Source organism: Phoca vitulina, unplaced genomic scaffold (assembly GCF_004348235.1).
Source record: "Phoca vitulina isolate PV1807 unplaced genomic scaffold, GSC_HSeal_1.0 scaffold40, whole genome shotgun sequence".
Classification (NCBI taxonomy): domain Eukaryota; kingdom Metazoa; phylum Chordata; class Mammalia; order Carnivora; family Phocidae; genus Phoca; species Phoca vitulina.
This window is the reverse complement of record NW_022589743.1, coordinates 21,776,123-21,794,039: the sequence shown is the minus strand read 5'-3', so window position 1 is coordinate 21,794,039 and position 17,917 is coordinate 21,776,123. Positions and strand designations below refer to the sequence as shown.

The 17,917-nt window shown below is 40.7% G+C and overlaps 2 protein-coding genes across 2 annotated transcripts in view; one reads left to right on the top strand and one right to left on the bottom strand.

Annotated features, from left to right (window-relative positions):
- NUFIP2 (nuclear FMR1 interacting protein 2) overlaps positions 1-9,361 on the top strand; it is a 31,643-nt gene extending 22,282 nt beyond the window's left edge. Inside the window, exon 4 of the mRNA XM_032428553.1 lies at positions 1,447-9,361. Within this exon, the coding sequence (XP_032284444.1) occupies positions 1,447-1,499 (53 nt within the window). The 3' untranslated portion in view covers positions 1,500-9,361. The remainder of the gene's footprint in view (positions 1-1,446) is intronic.
- A 1,990-nt stretch (positions 9,362-11,351) lies between these two features.
- CRYBA1 (crystallin beta A1) lies at positions 11,352-17,717 on the bottom strand. The gene is made up of 6 exons (XM_032428657.1): positions 17,686-17,717; positions 16,193-16,257; positions 14,745-14,863; positions 13,381-13,522; positions 12,450-12,592; positions 11,352-11,599 (listed from the first exon to the last, which is right to left on the bottom strand). Exons 1-6 carry the CDS (start codon positions 17,714-17,716, stop codon positions 11,452-11,454), a joined length of 648 nt encoding a protein of 215 aa, XP_032284548.1. The 5' UTR covers position 17,717; the 3' UTR covers positions 11,352-11,451.
- Between the last annotated feature and the right edge of the window lie 200 nt (positions 17,718-17,917).

Below are 17,917 nucleotides of genomic sequence, written 5' to 3'. Positions count from 1 at the left end.
AGGCATTGCTCCTCCTTCCATCTCTCTATTGTACTTAGGCCAGGTCTTATTTGTCTAACACAGCTGTGGCCTGAAGATAGCTAGCAAGCTCCTAAATTATTTTGAGTTGCTTTCTGTGTGCCTTCTTATTCAAAGGCAAACAAAAAAATAGACTAGAAAATATACTCTGCAAAAGTAGACCTCCTATATTTACTGTAAAATGGCTATTAACTATTAAGAAATAGCATTATCTTCATAGCAGGTTGCTAGAGGATGGCTGTTATAGTCCTAGAAAGGGTATTATATTATCTCTGCACTTAATTAGATTGACTGTTAGGCTCACGTGAGCATGAGATCTTTAATATTATTTTTAGGCCTTTATACTTAGGCAACAAGTTTTATTGGTTTCCTATTTTTTATTAAAAGCATATGTACTTTTAAAAGTTCTTAGATAGGTGGAAATGGTATGTAATAAAATTATTGCCTCTCTAGAACAGGGGAGCATACACCTAAATAATTGGAATTTAGAATAGCACCCAAATCTTAGCTTATGCACATTGCTGAGAATAAAGACTGGTGGTGCTATGGGAAATTTGGAGGAAGGAAGAAATAAGTCATGATTAGGACTAAACTGATAGTTTTGCCAAACTTAACCAGAAGTTTTTGGTGCTAGATGTGCCTTGAACAGTTCCTTACTAGACAGCCCCCACAGGTTAAAGTAAATTTTGACTTCATTTTACTGAGAAGAAAAATAAATAAATCCAAGTGTTTTAGTATTGGATTATTGACGATTTAAGCTTTTATAATTGGGAGAAACACATAAACCCTTCTTAAATGAACTCAGCCCCTCTCTAATCTGTAGGAGTTGAAGCCCTCACTGGCTAGAGGACACTGTTGCTGGAAATCCTTTGGGATGCCGAACTATTTATTGGGTTGTGGAAAAGTAGATCGTGTGTGTTAATACAAAGAAGTGGTCTTTATTTTTTTAATAATTTTTTTTTTTTTAGAGGGGGAAAGAGAATCTTTTTTTTTTTTTTAAGATTTTATTTACTTGAGAGAGAGAGCGAGAGCACAGGCTGGGCGGAGAGGCAGAGGGAGGGAGAAGCAGCTCTCACTGAGCAGGGAGCCCGACGTGGGGCTCGATCCCAGGACCCTGGGATCATGACCTGAGCCAAAGGCAGACGCTTAACCGACTGAGCCACCCAGGCCCCCAAGAGAGAGAATCTTAAGCAGTCTCCACACCCAGCGCAGAGCCCAAGGTGGAGCCCAAAACAGGGCTCGATCTTAACCCTGAGATACGACCTGAGCCACCCAGGTGCCCCAAAGAAGTGGTCTTTAAATTGTGTTTTCATAAAAAAGGCAGCTAAAATGATGATGGTTATTTGGAATTTGTTATTGGAATATGGGCTTTTTGGCATTCCAGACCTTATTTTTATTTATGTATCTATTTTTTAACCTTCTCTCCAGATCCCAAAAGGATAATCACTTACAATGAAGCCATGGATAGTCCAGATCAATGAAGGACCAGACTGCCTATTTGTAACCTTTCTGCAGCATTAGAGCCACCGTTCATGGGGGACACAAGGCTTTTATGCTCCTAGATCTTCAACGCAGCAGAGGAACCATAAGTAGAATCACAGGATAATATATACAAATATATATATATACATATATATATATAGTTATTTAAAAAAAAAAAGGCAACTGAAAGTAATTAGACTTCTTAAGGAATCAAATTTATTTCAAGAGACTACACATGGTTATTTAATCTCCGGTACTGAATAGTTTTTTTTTTCTTTTTTCTTTTGTTAGTTTTTGTTTTTAAGTGTGAATGCAAGTGATTAATGAATACAGACTTATTAACAAGCGTGGTTCTAAAGTTCCTGCTGTCATCAACTTGGGCAACAAATGACCCACTGGAAAGGCAAATCCACTTAAAAGATCTCTGTATCTTGTTCTGTGACTAAAGTGATACACTAATCACGGGGAGCCCAGAATGATTCACCATTTTCCCCCACTCCTCCCTTGATCTTTTGGTTATACTTTGAGCCCTGCGAGAATGCTGGATAAATGCCTTGAAGTTTGCAAGGGTGTATTTTTTTTTTTTTTTTTTTTAGCGAATATGATTTGCATGTCTTGCCAGGAGTTAAGCAGCCTCTGTGGGGTGTTGGGGAAATATTTTCTTTCTTTTCCTTTTATTTTTTGTGGGGTGGGAAAAGGGGAGGGCATTGAAGTTCTATAATTCTGGAATAGTTGGTGGTACATAGTTCACTTGGCTTTGGTTACATACTGGACTTTAACAAGTGAAGAATCCATGAGTGTCATTTAAGGAAAAGTTACAGAACAAACAATTGGCTTTAGATATTTAATATGGAAAAATATTCCTTTGCCCATATTTTAATGTAATTGTATAAGTGGGAGCAAAAATATATTCTGCTTTTCAACTGTAGGTGCTCCAGACTTGCTCTCTGTCACTAACACTAAATGTGCTGTTTTCCTTGTTTTTCATTGAACATCTAAAGAGAAACTTCTGTACCTTTCTGTAAATTCTCTTTTAATTTCTCGGAAATATCTAAAAGGGGAAGAAAATTTTCCATGAAAACTATAAACTTTTCATGTTTTTAGCCAGTGAGGAGGTAATAAATCCTGCCTATAGAAGGTGTGTTTTCATGCAAACTATACTTCTGAGCTTATTAGCTTCTAATTATATCTTAATAAATATATTTTATTACTAGAGCAAAATGGGTTTTTTAAGGAAAATAATGTGAAATTCTGGAAATTTTCTTTTGGGCAGAGAAGAGCATTAGCCCTGTCTTATCATCACATTGCCATCCTGTTGCACTGCAGCTTGTATATAGCATGCTAAAATAAATTTTTTTGTGTGTGTGCAGAAACTAAGGGTCCAATTTAAGATTGGGTGATGTTAGTGGCATAAAAACAAGTTCTCTGGCCTGACATAGCATCACATCACACACACACAGAAATTAGTATATCCATGTATGTCAAATACAGGTTAAAATAGCAGGGCATTTATATAGAGAGGTGTAGTCTTCTAATAAAAGTAGACTGGATCCCCTGGGGTGTTTGGGGGAGAAGGTACCTACTTTTGCTCAAACCCTTTGCTTAAGAAATGTCCAGTTTTGAGCGATTGTAGTATGGATGAGTTTTCTTGTTTTGTTGATTATTTGAGACTTTTAACAAGTAGTTTGTGAACGAAGCTGTTGGACTCAACATAGAGTAGAGAAAATATCTTTAGTCTGGATTTCTGCCCTGCTTAGATTTTAAAAGTATAAGCATGGATTGCCAATTCCACTTGATGTAAACAAAACTTTTTATACATAATATATATATATAATAACTTATTGTATCAGTCCAGGTTCAGAAACTTGTGGTAGGCCAGTTCCAGATAGTTTCATTTCACCTGTAAACTGTATCACTTTTACTGATATTGTAATTTTCAAATGTATAATATGTTTACAGATGTGCCCTGCATTTAGTCTGCCTTGTTCCTATTTTGATTTTTGTTGAGTCTCCTGCCTGCTTGCCAAAAGCTAGGATGCTTCAGGCCCATGTACAATTGAAAGCAGAGGCATCCTTGAGCTTTAAAGCATTGAACAAACTGGAAAATGCAACATACCACATACTGAAGTGAAAGAAGTCTGTGTTTTTGTGTTTTTTTTTAAATAAAAATTTTCAAAAAGTTAAAAAAAAAGATATAAGGTGATTAAAGGACAAAAAGACTCCAGTTTGTTTTATAGGTTTTAAAGTTCTGCTGTGTGTTCAATTGCCTTGTGTAACCACTTGTCGCCTTAGGGCCAGATTCCCCCTGCCACCCCCCTTCTTTTTTTAAACGTCCATTTTGCTTGCCTGGAATTTAAAAGCTCTTCTGTCTCACAACTCACAAGAAACTTTCTGGGTTTGTGACATAGAGGTTGAATGAATATATATTTAAAAATAAAATAAAATAAAATAAAAAAAAACAGTCCCCATCTGAATTGGGCTTTTTAATTTAGAAGCAACACTTAAAAAATGTCTTTAGAAATCTCTTGTTGCTTTCCTACTTCCCTTCCACAGCCCTCAGGCCTCCATGTTTAGAGAAGCCAAAAAAGAGAATGTATCCCTTATCTGTTTGTCCAAAGGTTTTTGAGAGTCTCACTTCTAAATGAAACAATGCAACATTTCACCTTGATTTTTCTCCACTGAAATTTCCTTAATTATATGGTTAGAGGTATATAGTTAGGAATGTCTCTTTCTGGGAACCCTAGTGCCCCATCATATTAATTGTCAGTATTTTTGGGCATTGGGTTAATGGACTTAATTGCCTAGGTACAAGCAGGACTTTGGGACAAATCTCCTTTGTGCTGTTTGGTAACACTTAACTCTACTTGTCGCAATCTTTCTCCTTAGGTCCTCACACAATTCCTTACAGAGCACTTATTAAAAAAAATCTTAAGAGTTGATCTGTTTTCTGATTATTTTTGTGTAAGCTTCTAAACAAACTTCAGCTGTGATTAATTTAGCACATTTAAATAACATCAATGTGTTATTGTTTGGTATAAAGAATTTTCCTTCAACTCAGAGTATTAGTACTGTAGCATAAACCAAATACAGTCTAGAGGGGATTTTTAACATCCCTCCATTATAAAGACTGAAAAAGGAGTGTGTGTGTGTGTGTGTGTGTGTGTGTGTGTGTGTGTGTGTGTGTGTAGTGTATGTATGTGTGAGGGACAGAGGGAGATAGAAAAAAATTAGTAAATGATTGTGTGTAAGACATTATATTAGTATTCAGAGAATGAACTTGTATTTATTTTGTGCCATTTGTTTTCATTACACAGAATAAAAGTCAGGTGGTTTTAATCCTTAAAAGGGTAGTATTTGAAAAATGGCACTAAGAATGAAATCATGACCTATTTTTTTAATAGCTATGAAGATACTAATTATGGGTGAAGATTTCTTTTTAAAACTGTCTTGATTGTAGGCTTCTGTGTCACATACCACTCTTCTTGTAGATGTCTTGAATAATTCCCCTTCCCCACAAAAGACAGGGTGTATTTATCTTTCTCTTTATTCACCCCCACTTTGCTGAACTGAAGTTAATTGCATAGGCTTTCCTCTGACTTTCTTAGTAATGAACTTTCACATAAAGTATATTTACAGCATCTGTAGTTAGCCCTGCCTCCTCCTTTCTGGGAGGGGATAGACAATAATTAGGAATTTGTTAATGCCAGTTGTTTTTTCTTGGAATAAATGGCTGGAGAAGGTATATCCATTTTAGAATTTTGCTGTTCTCCTTAATCATCTGCTTACCTAGTCATTGAGAATCTGCAAAAACTTTATAAAGGAAAAAAAGTGCTGCATTGGTTTTTCAAATAACAGTTTCTAGGGAAAATACGGCAAACCTCAGTTATGAGTATTGTTCACAATACAAAATGTGTTTCTTCACAAAACATTACATAGCAGCGGTAGTTTCATACTTGGTTGTTAGTCTTGTTGCTAACCCAATTGGAGGCATCTAATGGTTTATCTTCTGAAAACTTTCAAACACAAAAAGCCATAGTGTGAAATTTTATGTCCTACTCAATGGCCACAGGCAAGGAAAACTGCAAGAGGACTTTGATTTTAAATTGTAAATAAGGAGGGAGTCATTCTGTTAAGGCTTTTTTCAGAGAAATAGGTTTGAAAGTCCCATTTCCAAGGATTAGGAATATAGTTATGCCACTGGGCCGTATCCTCAGCACATGATCCTTGTATACCTATGCTAACTGCAAAATAGACTAGTAGGACAGGTACATATTATGGACAATAATTTTTATAATCAGGTCTGTTATGATGATGTTGTACTAGTTGAGTTAGATTCTGACTGGGCAGTGTCCTTTGGTAATCCTACCCATAACCAAACTGCTGCATTTTGAAAGAGGGTAGGATTTGCTCGTCTTTTCCTCCCCAGAGTATTGATCATTTGTTTAAAGGAGAGGGTCAGAGGACAAGATGAGAAGTATCTATAATAGCTGCTCTAAGTTTGCAGATGCGTAGGTTATCCTTAGTTCTTAATACTGATGTTATTTTTATTAATGTGATTAATCAACAGAGCACCAGGATTTTATGGTGAGGAAGATGGGCTTATGCTTTGAGTATCTTAAAATGTTCTTTTTAAATACACTTAAATCTTTACAGATGCGTGAGAGCCAGGACCACCCTGGGTCGGTTTAAAGAATGATAAATCATTGGCTCCCCTCAAGTGCACTGCTTTACTGAGTTTTAAATTAAATTTCACACTGTTTTGCTACTCAATAAGAATAAATAGGATTTTAAGTTGTCTGCATAATAGAATCACCCGGTGAAGCATGAATGGGATGTTGCTTTTGCATTACTGGGAGTGTCAAATAGCAGTTGTGGGCAAGAAACCTATGGAACAGCCATCCTCACTCACATGTGTTGGGATTGCTGATTCAGACTTCCTATTTATCCATAAAATTTTGCTTGTGTCCAGAGTTCTAAAGCCATTTTATACTGCAGTATCCCTTTTCTATAGCCTTACTAAAATAGCTACAAACATATTCCAATGCAGTATCCCTTTTCTACAGCCTTATTAAAATAGCTACAGACATTTTCCAGTTCAGTTTCACTTTCGTTGTATATCAGAATTTTACTCTACAGACCAAGAAACCAACTTGAGGTAAATTATATAGCTTTCCATATGCCCTTTTTTCCTCAGGTGCTAAGCAAAGCCTCCAAAAAATGGATACTGCTTTAGTAATGTCTTTTATTCTTAAACATTTCTTTTGCTAGATGTAAAGATTTGGTGTTAAAAATGGTTTTAATATGTAAATACGAATGAATGCCTTTAGTTTGCCCCTGTCTGTCTGTTATTAGTCTATTTCATTTATCCTCTATAGAGGAGGGATTCATAATCTTGAATACATTTCATTAGGAGTTGTTGCATTTTTAGAGTGAAAATAAAACTGTTTTCTGTCTTGGATTAATCCTGCTGCTGCTATGAGAAACTGAAAATCAAGAATGTGATGCACTTTTTACATTACTCTATACCACACCTTTCTAAGTTGCTTTGAAGACCTTTCCTGTAGCACAGCCACTAACAAAAGTGAATGAATTAAATTTTCTTCAGGAGGGAATCAGTACAAATAAACTATTTATGGTATTGGCCTATGAAGGGCAATAACTTAGGAAAATAAAAATTGTTAGTATTAACACTTTTTGGCCTTAAAATGTCTTCTACTACTGAAAATCTTTTAAATCTTAATTTTATTTCTCTTATTCCCTCTCTGCCTCGAAAAGAGGATTTGGGAAGAATGGTTTAAAGGAAGTATCATTGGTTTGTTGCTGATTTATCTTAGAGAGAAAACAATTGTCTACTATATAAGCTGGGGACTTTTTTGTTGTATACAGAGGAGAAATAATGCCATCCGGAGCCAATCGAATTTGATGTAATCAAATCAATCAAAACTCAGCTATTTTGCTTCTCTAGTATATTTTTACTTAGCAAAGAGAAACTTTAGTAAGAATGCTACTTGACGAGAGGAAAAGTCATTTTCTCAAGCACATACCCAAACTTGAAGGAGACTGAACCCAAAATAATGGAGGAGAAAACACCAAATGGGGTGGAGGAATATGAGAAAGATATGTGGTCCAAAGCTATCTGGTTATATTTTGATGTTGCCAATATTGCCAAGCCAAAATTTTAATTTGCTTATTTAATATGTTTGTTGGCCAGAGATCTATTTTTATATCAATGTGCCTTGCATGTATATTAAAAAAAGTTTGGAAAGGCCATGTAGTAATGCCTGAGATAGTTGATGGTTCTTACCACCTCACTAATTTTTATGCAGTATGAAATGCTCATTCTATTGCCCAACTGGTGCTCTCTGTTTAAAGTTATAGATCTTGTCACAAACTGGAACTATTTTATAAACTGGGGAAGTGATTTGATTTAGTTTTTTTGTTGTTTCTTTTTTTTGTTCTTAATCTGTTAGTGGCTGTTCTGTAGTGGGAAATAGTAAAAGGATTCTTCACTCCCTTTCCCTACCCCCTCAGCACCTTCTTCAAGTAATGTGATGACACCATTTCTTGTGTGCTTTGAAAAAAGTTTCAGCTTGCAGTCTCCTTTAGTGTTATAAAAAAGTGTTATAAAAAGCATTGTTTGCAAAATCTAGGGAGATAATGGAGTCCACTTTAATTTGGAATTCTTTGTGAGCTATGATCCGAGTTACTGGCTCTTTCCAACTTAAAAATTTTTATTGTTGAAGCACCTTGGCTTAGAAAATTTTAAGTATTTATGTCTGCAACAATTGTCTCAAAATAATGAACTGTGCAATTCTTGTCATTAAAAAAAAAAAAAAAATCTGAACTCTCCCTAATGTGACTTGTTAGTTTCTCTGTATTTCCTGCCAGTGTAAATGTGAAAAGCTTTGCTTGCATTACGTTTTAGAAATGCATTTTGCACACTCGAATTTTGCTGAAGCTCCATGAAAAGGTTAGATCTAAGTAGATGAATAAAGCTATGCACATGTTTTGAAAGTTTAATTTGTGTGTCATTACCAAAAGTGACCTATCCTTATTACTTTGCTGTTCTTAGCTTTACCATCTTTAGAAACATGGCTCAAAGTAATAGTTCTGGTCTAGCTCATCAGTAGAACTAGAAGAGAGGAAAACTGGCACCTATTTTAATAAACTTTAAATGAGAGCTGGACTTGTATCTACTAAAGGGCTTTTCTTGAAACAGGGCAGTTTTATCAGCTTTACAAACTTTTGGATGCTCTTCCTCGTGGAAACGTTGGTTTATTTGATCAAATAGAAATGGGAGGTAACTCAAATAGGAGGGAAGGACCTTTACCACATGGAGTTCTGTGACGATTCTGTGTCTTAAGCCTGGTTTAAAGGTAGGATAACCTTTTTCCCTTTATTGCTTTAGTGTATGTTTGGTTTTACTGAATGAATGACTTGAGATTAGGATCATTCAGCTGTTTAAAGATAAAGCACAGGTTGTTTTAAAGATAATGTGTATCTTTTAAAAATTGCCCAAGCTGATTAGAATAAAGTTTAGAAACTGGGCGAATTTGGTTAAATTGCTGCAGTCTGCATGTACTAAGTAGCTTTACTTAACATATATGTGTACTTTAAACGATTGTGTAGATGTACTGGCCAGGTTTGTCAAATCATCTTTTAAAAGATTGTTTTTTAATCTCCTTAGAACTTTTATAGAAGAGGCTAAATAAGTTTAAGTAGAAGATATTATTAATGGTATTTTCCCCATGCTCCTAGATATAAAGGAAATCTTTCTGATTGTAAGTTTTTTCCTATGTTTAGAAGAGGGTTACTCTCTGTCATCAAGTGTGCCCTTCATGTATGTTGTTGACTTTGAAAACAGCAAAACCCTTCCTTCTGAAAGTGACAGTCAAAAACTAAATCTTATAGTCAAGATTGGAAAGGTAGCCCATCATGCCTGGCCTTAAAAGGCAGAAATGCGGGAGTGCAGCATCATCTTAGATGACTGTGGCTACTCCTCAGCATCTGTCAGTTCACTTATGTTCAGTCTTAGAACATGTTGAATGAAGGAGCAAAGTAATTTCTGTCTTGTGTGCATCAGCACTTAGGAGCTGAGTTACCTCTTCTTGATCTTCGGGAAAGGATAATTAGTGGACTACAATTATGTTGGAGGATGTTTTTCCTTCCCTCTCCCAATTAAGATTTTTTTTGTGTGTTTGTTTTGCCCAGTCAAAAAGATAGGCCTTTTCTAGGTAAAAGAACAGTGGTCAGAAATTTACCCTTTTGCTAATTGCTTAAGTATTTGCCATAGCTGTTTCTGATGTCATGGATTCTGAGGAAGTGTCAGTTACATGATGATCTTCCTTTATTGATGTCTTACTCCATGTTCAGTGTTTCAAAAATATAAATTACAAACACTCTACATCCATACCCAGATTTACTTATTTTATCAGAAAAATAAAACCTTGAGAAATTTGTAGATCAAATTAAGAGACAATAAGTGTACATTGTTGAATAAAAAATTTTAAAGTTTCTGAGGTGTTTGTGTTATCTTTTGTGTGCTTTTTAAGTTTTTTAAAAATCTGAAATCTAAGATTGTGACAATGATATTTTTTCAAAGGGTCAAATGTACAAATTAAGTCTTAAGTGTACCATGGGTCATATGTCATTGCTTTAAGACAAATCATACAGGTTATCAAAGTGCTTAGAATTGGCATATTTAAAAATGATCTGTGAGAATAGCTATCCTACTTCTTTGCATGCACACTGAACCTTATGTTCTTCCAATTGAAATAAGCCGAAACTGAGCTAAGCAATTAAGCAACTAGAATAAGTTGCCAAGATTCTGGATTTATTTGTAACTTTATGTAGAAATCCATGGCAATGCATATTTTTTTTAAAGATTTTATTTATTCATTTGAGACACAGAGATAGCATGAGCAGGGGGAGAGGCAGAGGGAGAAGCAGGCTCCCCACTGAGCCAGGAGCCCGATGTGGGGCTCGATCCCAGGACCCTGGGATCACCACCTTAGCCGAAGGCAGCCCACCCAGGCGCCCCTGTGGCAATGCAGATTTGAGACACTTCCTAAGTTTGTGTATGATTGATTTGTCACAAGTGGAAAAAAATCAATGCTAACATCAACATATTAGAGTAAGGAATGAGGGGAAGAGATGTAAAAACGCTAGATTGATATATTTCATATGCTTTTATGTTCTTTGAGTTAGGGAGTAATTGTCCTTGGCCTGGTGAGTGACTTGCAAGGATACAAAAGGGAATTTGGGGTTTTATTGAAGTTTGTCTTTAAAAATTCTCAGCCCCTTGGGGCACCTGGGTGGCTCAGTTGTTAAGCTTCTGCGTTCGGCTCAGGTCATGATCCCAGGGTCCAGGGATTGAGCCCCTCATTGGGCTCCCTGCTCCGCGGGAAGCCTGCTTCTCCCTCTCCCACTCCCCCTGCTTGTGTTCCTTCTCTTGCTATCTGTCTGTCAAAAAATAAATAAAATCTTAAAAAAAAAAAATTCTCAGCCCTATAGATGTGATTTATATAAAAGTATGGTGGGATGCCTGGGTGGCTCAGTTGGTTAATCGTCTGACTCTTGGCTCAGGACTTGTTCAAGCCCCACATTGGGCCTGGGTGTGGAGCCTACTTAAAGAGGCACCTAGTGGCGCGGTTAAGCATCTGTTTCCGCTCAGGTTGTGATCTCAGGGCCCTGATCTCAGAGTTTTGAGATAGAGCCCTGAGTTGGGCTTTGCACTCAGCTTTAAGTCTGCTTAAGTTTCTCTTTCCTCCTGCCCCTCCCCCACTGCACGTGCACACTCTCAAACAAATCTTTGAAAAAAAGAAGTATGGTAGTTAATTCAGTCTACACAGTTTTTTTTTTTAATGACATTTATTGTGGATTTCAGCAGCTAACATAAAACTCATTCTAGATTGCTTAGCAAGGTTTCTCTTACTTGGAGCTTTTAATCCACTACTGTTGGATACGGCGAATTGATTGAATCTGGGAAGTCTGGGCGTGAGAACCCCACTCTCTCCAGTGTTTATAGTCTCCTCCATGATGGTCACATTCCAAGATATATTGATAACCACGGTATCCAGGATACTGGTAGCAGACCCAGCTAGAAAATCCAAAGCACAGTAGATTATTAAAACCAGTCAGGAACGTGGTCAGTACCCTAAAACCTGAACCTCTTTCCTCAACACAATCGGTACAGAATGCTTTTAGGCTTAGAAAACAACAGCCATCCTAAGTGCCAGGCTCTGTGAGCATAATATGGCTACAGCTAGTATGGCTACAGCTAGTTGAAAATTAATCTTGATTATGAAGAAACCTTTTTTTTTAAGATTTTATTTATTTGACAGAGACACAGCGAGAGAGGGAACACAAGCAGGGGGAGCAGGAGAGGGAGAAGCAGGCTTCCGGCTGAGCAGGGAGCCCGATGTGGGGCTCGATCCCAGGACCCTGAGATTATGACCTGAGCCAAAGGCAGACACTTAACGACTGAGCCACTCAGGCGCCCCATGAAAAAACTTTTAAAAGAGGGTGCCTGGGTGGATCAGTTGGTTAAGTATCTGACTATTGATTTTAGCTCAGGTCATGATCTCAGGGTCGTGAGATGGAGCAACATGCTCAGTGGGGAATCTGCTTCTCTCCCTCTCCCTCTGCCCCGCCCCCTGCTAATGCACATGCACTCTCTCTCTCAAATAAATGAATCTTTTTAAAAAAGGTAAAAGAGTAGTCAACGTAATTCCAGAGAGAAATATTTGAGAGGGGAAAAAACTGACCTTAAGTGATAGTTGGTACCAACAACTTGAAATTTGAAAATTAATAACTAGAATGTGCCAGCCAAATCAATATACTAATGTATGAAATCTGATAAGATGTAACCATTGATGTATTAATATTCACAAGGTCTACATTTGCAAGAGTTACTTTGAAAAGTGCCCCAACCCTGTTTTTGCACTTACGCCCCACATTGTATCTTCATGGAACCAACTTCGTTGTTGAACCAACCCATGGCTTGCAAGGAGGGGTAGTCATCACAGATTTCCCACTGGCGTCCAATGAAGTTTTCCTTCTCAAAGATGGTAATCTTAGACTCCTTATGATTCTGTAATCCAGAAAATTTTTTAAATTATTTGGTACCACTGTTAATGGCTGTCTTAATTCTTTAATTAGCATATTTTTCTCTCTTTTTTTTTTTAATTAGCATATTTTTCAAATTCAAGACTCTTCTGGTTTACAGAAGGAAGTACATGATCATTGAATGTAAAAATATTTCAGGCAATATGGAGGTAAGAACTACTCAATCCTGTCCAGTCCAATGTAATAACCATAACATTTAAAATGTACAAATAACTGATGGAACTATGGAACAACAAAAGATCGACGAAGAAAATATGAGTGGGAAAAAATACTTGCAACACACAGCCAACCAAGGGATTAATATTCACTAATGTGAGAAAAGATCACAGAAATTACTAGAAAAAGCAAGCCTGTGTGTATGTGTGTGTATACGGTGTTGGAAATAACCTAAAGTCCACTAGGGGATATGAATACTATGCAACCATTAAGGCAGAGACTAACCCGTATGAAGTACAAAAACAGGCAAAACTAGCTCTCACTAGTTATCCTACTGCACTTTTGAAGATGTGGGCTCTTGAGTATCCACTTCCTGCCACTCTTTTAGCTCAATGAAAATACCTTCTACTAGGGAAAAACCAAATGGCAGATTTAGAAACAGAGGGACCAGTGTTTTTCTTTTCTCTTTTTTTACTTTTGTCCTTCCTGCTGCATTTCAGCATAACTGATGAGAAGTAGCACTAAGTGTCAGGCCATATGCACCCTCTCTTGCCCCACCCCCCCACACGCACGGAAGTGAAAAATGCAGGGACTCACAGCTGAACAGACGGGGCGGAAGGACATGAGGCGCTCAATGTGGTAGGCATTACTCCCGCTCCAGGCGTCCCAGCGAGGGTATTCTCCTCTCTCCAGGATAAACTGTTGCCCGCAGAAGCTGGTATGCTCATAACCAACCCAGCTGCCAAAGACAAGTAGTGGCGTTTGTTCATGGGTTCAGAGCCTATGTGGCCTCAGGGAGAAGGCATCTTTTGTTTTACATGTTAGAAGTCCGGTAAAATATCAAGCCAATTCCAATAGAGCCATGTCACAAGAGGTGGGGAATGAGCTGGCAGCTACATTAATAGGTTTGTAAATGTAATATTTGTTTTGGGATTATCCGCTGAAAGGGTCTGCTTCACTGACCTGAGCAATGTGTATGAGCAAAGTCAGTCTAAAATTATATTTCCTTTCTCTCCAAGTTCCATTATTCTCTACTTGGAGCTCCAGGTTCAGGATCTAGTGACTGACTATCGCTCTGGCTCCAGCCAAACCTACTGGCTTCTTCCTAAGGAAGCAAACCGGCAGCTGATGGGTTACTAGTCTCTTGTTTTCCTTTTAACTTTGTGGGTTCTTACTCCTGCTGTTACACACCTATTCCTTATTTATTAAAACACCTCAGATCAACTTTTCACAGCCAAGTCTCAGTTTCCAATGACACCTTAAAGTATTTTACTCCCTTTAAAGGGTTAGCTCAATTTGGTGGCCCACGACTTGTGGAAGCTTCTCCAAGTACAAAGCCCGTTTTGCTTAGGCCAAAGGAGAGTCCTTTCCTTGTGTTTTCAGGCTGATGGTAAAGGCCTCAACTATCCTGCCAAAGAGTCAGAAAACAAAACAAGAGTCCAACTCGTCAAAGAAATCAATCATCAACAAGAAACTCCTCAAAGACTAACTGGGACCTAATATGGCTCTTAGGTCCTGGGGTTGAGATTCTTTTTACACAGAGAAATTAGGGAGTTATCGGGAAAGAGGTTGCAGCTTGAAGGTTTCCTCTATTTTCTGTAGGCAAGACAAACTAAAGGGTCCTGTGGCTATTCTGAGAGAATCCTAGGTAGCAGCATGTGGGCTCTAGAGGCCCCAGATCTGATGACTGTCACTGCCCCTCCCCATGGTCTACATTTCTTTAAAGCCTCCCCCACCCAAAGCGAATACTAAGCCACTAGGAACCTCATGTTCCTTCTAGCTTTGAGTTACTAAATTACACATGTAGTGATTTCTTTTGAGATTACTTCCATATGGAGGTCTCTCCCAGAACGGATTAGAATCTGGGGGGCATCTTTCTTCCCTGATCCCCATCTTTATGGCCGCATGTCTACAGAGACCACAAATAAGGGCCCTGGGTTTCTGCTGAGGTCCATACTCACGCGCCACATTCCACCTTGAGAGACCGGACATTATCAAAACTGCGCTCAGAGACATTTGGGCAGGAGCTGGTGAACTCCATCCTCTTGCCCTGGAAATTCTCCTGGTCGTAGATGGTTATCTGAATGGAATTGAATGGGGAAACAGAGTTAGAACGTGGTACATCAGGAAGAACAGAGGCCCAGGTCAAGAGCTTAACTTTTGTCCGACCCTGTGTTTTTCATCACTAGCTATAGCCCAGGATGTCTGGTAGGGTCTCTTCCGGTATAGACAGGATAGGAAGGGGCTTGGATTAATACCACTGGTTGGTGGTGTTTACATGCTCAGGCTAGGGATGAAGTGTGGGGATGGGTTTATGATAGGAATGGTTTGCCAGGAATAACACCGGGCCCAGTGGACAGACCAAGGACTTGTGGACTCTTCTTCCACCATACTTCCTGTGTAAGTGTGGCCCAGAGGCCTGGACTCTGGGACTCCCAGGCCTTCCTGTGGATTATTTCTTATCTTCTCCAGCCACATCCACTACAGAAACGCACCGTGTAAATGGAGAATTGTGATAAACCCCTTTCATACCTTAAACTAGAACTTGGCTCTTGAACCTGGCTAGAGGACAAACACCCAAAGCTGTGAACTGTCCTCAGAGTTGACCCAGTGAAGAGGGTAGGGGTGTTGAGGAAAACAGCGAAAAGCTGAGGATCGGCCACTTCAGGCAATGGGTACCATCAACCTCATGTTGGGAGTCAGGAGACCTGGTCTGGGATCTGGTGGCAAATCTGTCTTCATTTCTGGACCCGTTTCTCCACGGCAGCATATTCCACTCTGGGCTGCTCTATTTTTTTTATTCTTTTTGTTATTATTTTATTTTCAAGTAATCTCTACACCCAACGTGGGGCTCCAATCCACAACCCCGAGATCAAGAGGTGCATGGCTCCACCTACTGAGCCAGCCAGGCGCCCCTGGGCTGCTCTGTTTTAAGATGATTTTAGGGGCACCTGGGTGGTCAGTTGGTAAGCGTCTGCCTTCGGCTCAGGTCATGATGCCAGGGTCCTGGGATCGAGCCCCGCGTTGGGCTCCCTGCTCAGTGGGGAGTCTGTTTCTCCCTCTGCCACACCCCCTGCTCGTGCTCTCTCTCTCTCAAATAAATAAATAAAATCTTTTTTAAAAAAAGATGATTTTAGTAGTGTGGAGGAGAGGTGACCTAGAAAACTAGGTATCATCTTCCACCCATCCCGGGCTTCCAGGGTCATCCTTCTGTCGGAATGGGGCATTCTGAAAGCTCCTTCCTGAGACAACATCTGGAAGTTGGGTCGACTCTTCCCCTAAAACTGGTATATTATCCGTGGGTCATTGCCCCATGGAAAAGCACAGGCCCGGGGCCTGCACTGTGGCGGCATCTCATGCCCTGCCCGGTGGGACTGCTCAGTATTCCGCATGATGGGAGTGAGCTTACCTTCCATGGCCCCACGGACCCCGGCATGGGGTTGGTTTGAGCCATCTTGGTGGTTGGAAGGGTTTCTGGAAGACAAGACACCCATCAGTGACATGGCCTCCGGGCAGGAGGAAGCAAAGGGGGCTTCGAGTCCAGTAGATAGACTTTGCTGGGGCCCCGGCTGGGCGGCTCGCTGGCTGAGCCTCCGTTGTTTCCCGGAGACAGAGCTTCTACGCGCAGTTATCGGAAGGATTCAAAGCGACAATGCAGGTGACGGGCCACCCAGGCTGCGCGACCTCTTGATTTATGTGGCCGTCGCCCCCTTGCCTGTCTCCAGGTGCCCCCTGTGGGCGGCAGCACTGGCTCCGTCTGGCCTACCCCAGTGTAAAGTCCTTGGCGCCCATCCAGTCCACCCGCGGCGTGGGGTCCCCTCCCCCCGGCTCCCCCCAGCCTCACGCCGACCGCCGACCGGCCGCACGCGCCACCCCGCCGCCATTCTCTCCCGGTTCCCAGCACTCGTCAGAGTACCGATCTGTCTGTCCATCGAAGGTGTCCCGGGTGGACCCCTCAGTGGCAGGGCCTGGGTCTCCTGACTGAGGGGTGCGGGCCGTGCTGGGCCCAAGTCCGGGCCGTTCGGGGTGGGTGTGGGGGATGGGTGGCATTGAAAAAGAATTACGGAAGGAAAGTGAGCAAGAAAAGTGGGGTGGGGGCGCCTGGGTGGCTCAGTCGGTTAAGCGTCTGCCTTCGGCTCAGGTCATGATCCCAGGGTCCTTGGATCGAACCCCGCATCGGGCTCCCTGCTCAGCAGAGAGCCTGCTTCTCCCTTTCCCTCTGCCTGCCGCTCTGCCTACCTGTGCTATCTCTCTGTCAAATAAATAAATTTTTAAAAATCTTTAAAAAAAAAAAAAAAGAAAAGTGGGGTGATGATCGCTAACAATGGCTCACTCTACGCCAGGCCCTGTTCAAGATGCTTGATACGCATTAATACATTTAATCTTGACACCAAGCCTGTGAGGGTAGTGGTGTCATCCTCTCTATTTTATAGGTGAGGATGCTGAGGCTCACAGAGGTTAGGTAGATAGAAAAGATGGTAGCAAGGGTAAAGGAAGGAAGGATAGGAGGGAGGGAAGGAGGGAAGAAGACAGGCTCAAAACAGCCTATTTGTAGCCCTTCTTTCTGGCTGGTATCAGGCCCAGGGGCTGATGCATATGTAAACTCTGCGATACATCTTTCCATTCTGCACCTCTGACCCCCAGACCTTCTGCCTATGCCCTGGGAGCCTGCTCATTTCCTGGAGCCCCAGGCACCCTCCCAGCCCTGATGGCGAGGCCAGGGCTCACTGCCATATAAATGACTCTTCTTGGGGCGGCAAGAGAAGGCTGCCTTCCCCCAGAGTTCCCCACTCTTCTCCAGCCAGGCCAGGAGGCTCGGAGAAAAACCGGGCCCCCTTCCTGGGCGTGTGTCTGTAGGGGGAGGAATGGAAGGGCCAGGGCACCCTGCAGGGCTCTACTCACCCAGCTCCTGCTGCACAGTCTGGGTCTCCATCTGGTGCCACTTCCTCTGCGGCCCTGCTCTTTATAGCCCTGCGGCTGAGGGCCTCAGGCCCTGTCAGCACTCTGCTTTCCCTCGGCTTTTGTTCTCCCTGATCCCCAGAGCTTTGGTGGCTCAGCCTGCTGGGCAGGCATCCCTCAGGCTTTTGTTTAAACTGGAGAAACAGAAATCCAAAGGGCGAGGCTGGGGGCTGCA

Coding starts and splice junctions, on each gene's coding strand:
- CRYBA1 (XM_032428657.1), bottom strand. CDS start 17,716: ATGGAGACCCAGACTGTGCAGCAGGAGCTGG. Junction 14,864..16,192: donor GGTCCGTGGGGCCATGGAAG/GTAAGCTCACTC, acceptor AATTCCATTCAG/ATAACCATCTACGACCAGGA. Junction 12,593..13,380: donor TCCGCCCCGTCTGTTCAGCT/GTGAGTCCCTGC, acceptor TCTGGATTACAG/AATCATAAGGAGTCTAAGAT.